At 42.3% G+C, this 3,917-nt stretch overlaps 1 protein-coding gene across 1 annotated transcript; it reads left to right on the forward strand.

The window, feature by feature from the left end:
- The first annotated feature begins 2,725 nt into the window (after window positions 1–2,725).
- Window positions 2,726–3,664, forward strand: LOC141519691 (vomeronasal type-1 receptor 1-like). The gene has a single exon (XM_074231858.1). It carries the CDS (start codon window positions 2,726–2,728, stop codon window positions 3,662–3,664), a length of 939 nt encoding a protein of 312 aa, XP_074087959.1.
- Window positions 3,665–3,917: the final 253 nt, after the last annotated feature.

Genomic DNA, 3,917 nt, shown 5'->3' on the forward strand with positions numbered 1-3,917 from the left:
TGTGCTTCAACTATAAAAGCTCTCTCTAGCTGCTCTATTAACTGAGAAGGTTCATATGAGTATTATCAGTGTCATTTTTCTATGCAGGAATACATGCAGTTCATCCTCATTAAGTCCCTCATATTTCCCCCCTCTCCTCCAATCTCCTTGCTTCACCTAAGTCCTGTATTTGAAGATCAAACCTTCTGTTCAGCTCTGGCCATTCCAAAAGGAACCTTTGAAATTCCCCTGGTTCATTGAAAGTCCATCTTTTTCCCTGGAAGAGGACATTCAGCCTTGCTGGGTAGTTCATTCTTGGCTGCATTCGTGCTCTTTTGCCTTCTGGTATATTGTATTCCAAGCCCTACAAGCTTCCAATGTAGCTGCTGCTAAGTCCTGTGTGATCCTGACTGCAGCTCCATGATATTTGAACTGTGTCCTTCTGGCTGCTTGTAATATTTTCTCTTTGACTTGGGAGTTCTGGAACTTGGCTATAATATTCCTAGGGGTTGGTTTTTTGGGGATCTCTTTCTCTGGGGGATCAGTGGATTCTCTCCATTTCTATTTTGCCCTCTCCTTCTAGAGTATCAGGGCAATTTTCCTCTAGTAATTCTTTGAAAATGATGTCAAGGCTCTTTTCCTGATCATGACTTTCAGGTATTCCAATAATTTTTAAATTATCTTTCCTAAGTCTGTTTTCCATGTCAGTTGTTTTTTCAATGAGATATTTCACATTTTCCTCTAATTTTTCATTTTTTTTTGTTTTGAAGTATTGATTCCTGATTTCTGTTAAACTCATCAATCTCCCTGAATTCTATTCTTTGTCTGAAGGATTTGTTCTCCTCAGAGACTTTTCTTATCTCTTTTTCCATCTGGTCAATTTTGCTTTTTAAAGCATTCTTCTCCTCAATAACTTTGTGAACTGTTTTATCCATTTGACCTAAACTGGTTTTTAGCATGCTATTTTCTTCAGCATTTTTTTGGATTTCCTTGACTAAGCTGTTGACTTCATTTTCATGTTTTTTCCTGCATCTCTCTCCTTTCTTTTCCCAGTTTTTCTTCCAACTCCCTCATTTGATTTTCAAAGTCTTTTTTGAGCTCTGTCATAGCCTGAGCCCAATTTCTGTTTTTCATGGAGTCTTTAGATGCAGGAGCTTGTGCTTCCTCATCTTCAGACTGAGTATTTTGATCCTTCTTGGGCTCATTTGCAAAATATTTCTCAATAGTCTTCCTATTTGTTTCTTTGCTTGCTCATTTTCCCAGCCTGGGCCTGGTTTGGTGGTACTTCCTGAGCTTTTGGGACACTCCCACAAGGGTCTCAGTGTGTGAGGCTCTGTCCTCCTTCCTGGTCTGTGAATGACCATAAGCGCCTCCCTCTGCCACGGGGCCGAGGTGTGGGGGGGCACTGTTGTTTTATGGGGGGGCCTAGACTGGGATCAGGATCTGAAGGTGGTCAGAGCCCCAGAGTCCTGTTCCAGGGGCAGAGGACAGAGCTCACAGTCTCTCTTCACTCCCCTCCCTCAGCTCAATGGGCTCATGCCCTGGAGGCTCCTGCTTACCAGCTCCGCCTGCTTCTGTTTCCTGGATCAGGGCTGGGGAAAGACCAAGCTGCTGGCTGTGTGCCCTGAGGGCTGGGCTCCACATGCTAGCTCTGGCAGAGGTCCCGAGCTGTTCCCCCACTTTGTGCTCGGTGTTCCCCGGGGTGCAGCTCAGGAGACTCCCCCGCTGCTGTGAGCCTGGCTCCCAGCACCCTGGGGCTGCCTCTGGGAGGCTGAAGTTCTTTGGCTCTGGTGCGCCACCCCTCTGGCGGGCCGCCCCTCTGACCCCGGGGAGCAGAGCCTTTCTGCTCTTTTCCAGGTTACCTTGAGTAGGAGAACTGCCTCACTAGGTCCCTTTGTGGGTTCTGTCTCTTGAAAGTTTAGTTAGAGTCCTTAGCTGATGAATTTTATCAGAGAGCTCCTAAGACTGGATCCCTTCTTGTAGCCATCTTGGCTCCGCCCCCCCTGAGTACTCTTCTAAAGAAATCACTCTTTTGCCTGAAATAGTTTTAAGAAACTTATTATATTTAACAGCTAGTATTTACAAAGTGCTTTGTTATTTGGAAAGTATTTTACTTATGTTAACTCATTTTATCCTGAAAACCCTAACAAATAGTTGCTAATTTTATTCCCATTTTACAAATAAGAAAATTGAGTCTGAAGGAAGTTATATGAGTTGCCCTGGATCACACAACAAGTATGTCTGAGTCAGGATTTAAAGTAGAACAAATGTTTTCTGGCTCCAAGCCAATCTCCACTCAAGCACTAAAATAATTATTCTAATCCTCAGATCCACCCAAGTCACTCCCATCCCATTTAGTTTTCTTTTGGCAAAGACAGTGAAATGATTTGCCATTTCCTTCTCTAGTTCCTTTTACAGGTGAGGAAATTGTGGCAAACAAAGTTAAAGGATTTGTCTAGGGTTCCATATCCATTAAATTGGAGGGGACATTTGAACTCAGATTTTTCTGACTTCAGAGTTGTCACTCAATCCACTGAGACAGCTACCTACTTTGATCATTTGAATACATGCCTCATAAATGCTCAAGTGCTACTACTTAACTGGAAGGTTTGCCATTCCTCCGATAGAAGGTCAAAGGTCAAATATGTTGGGGAATTTTATTAGGGAAATCATTAGTCTGGAAAAGTCGCATTGCCCTCTCTTTCTCCCCAGGTCACTTTGGAGCTCCAGAAAAGTTCTCCAAGGAATGAGCTCTCATAAAGAAGGTCTAGAGATCCTCTACTTGACTGTGCTTTTGTTTGGAGTTCTAGGAAACCTGTTCCTTCTTTATCTACACTGCCTGAAGTTCATCACTGGACAAAGAAAAAAATACATTAACCTGATAACCATCAACCTGGCCTTAACTCACACCCTGATGATTATTTTCAGAGGAATCCCCATAATAATGGACTTGTGGGGGTGGAAATCTTTCTTGGATGATATGATTGGTAAAATCTTAAGTTATTTAATAAGAGCCACAAGAGGTATTTCCCTTTGTAGCACCAGTCTTCTGAGTGTTTTCCAAGCTATCATCATCAGTCCAAACAACCAGATGTGGGCTGAAATGAAAACAAGGGTGCCCAAATATATTGTTCCCTGCTCTTTGTGCTGCTGGATTTTCAATATTCTGATAGATGTCATAGTGAGTGTGGTTACAATAGATCCAAAGAATAACAGTACAGGAAGATGGAGGCTTGGGCATAGCTCTTTCAATTTGCATGCTGCATTCTCTATGAAAATTCTAATTTGGAAGTCAGCTGTTGATGCTCTCTTTATGGGCCTCATGCTCTGCTCAAGTGGCTATATGGTGTCAGTCCTCTATAGACACAAAGAGCAAGTCCAACACATTCACAGCATCAGCCTCTCACCCAGAACCTCTCATGAGACCAAAGCCACCAAAGCTATCCTGATGCTGGTGGGCAGTTTTGTCTGTTGTAATGCTGCCAGTTCCCCTACTATTATTTATATAGTTTCTGATAAGGCAACTAGGTACTGGGGATTCCGTCTCACTGTTATCTTCTCCCTTATTTATCCAATAATCAGTCCCTTTATGCTGATTAACTTTGACACCCAGATTAGGGTTTTGCATATTCTCTCAGGTTTCAAAAAGTTATGTCAGAACTCTCTGGTTAATGAGAATTGCTGAGAAAAATAAAAGAATTGAGGATAAAAGTGGATTTTATACCATCTGTTCCTTTTAGCTCCAGGCTGCTTAGGAGACTCTACTCCATGGGACTCTCTCTGCATTGGCATAGGAGTCTCTTCATCCAAGAAGCATCCTCAATGCAGCCTAAAAAAACAAACAAAAAAAAAAAAAAAACATCTTTTTGTACACCATTTTCTTTCTTTCTGAATTCTCCAGTGTTCCAGTAAGTCACACAAATTTTCAAACCACAGGT

Source organism: Macrotis lagotis, chromosome 3 (genome assembly GCF_037893015.1).
Source record: "Macrotis lagotis isolate mMagLag1 chromosome 3, bilby.v1.9.chrom.fasta, whole genome shotgun sequence".
NCBI lineage: Eukaryota > Metazoa > Chordata > Mammalia > Peramelemorphia > Peramelidae > Macrotis > Macrotis lagotis.

Excerpts from the sequence above, each read along its gene's own strand:
- LOC141519691 (XM_074231858.1), top strand. The coding sequence starts at position 2,726 with ATGAGCTCTCATAAAGAAGGTCTAGAGATCCTCTACTTGACTGTGCTT.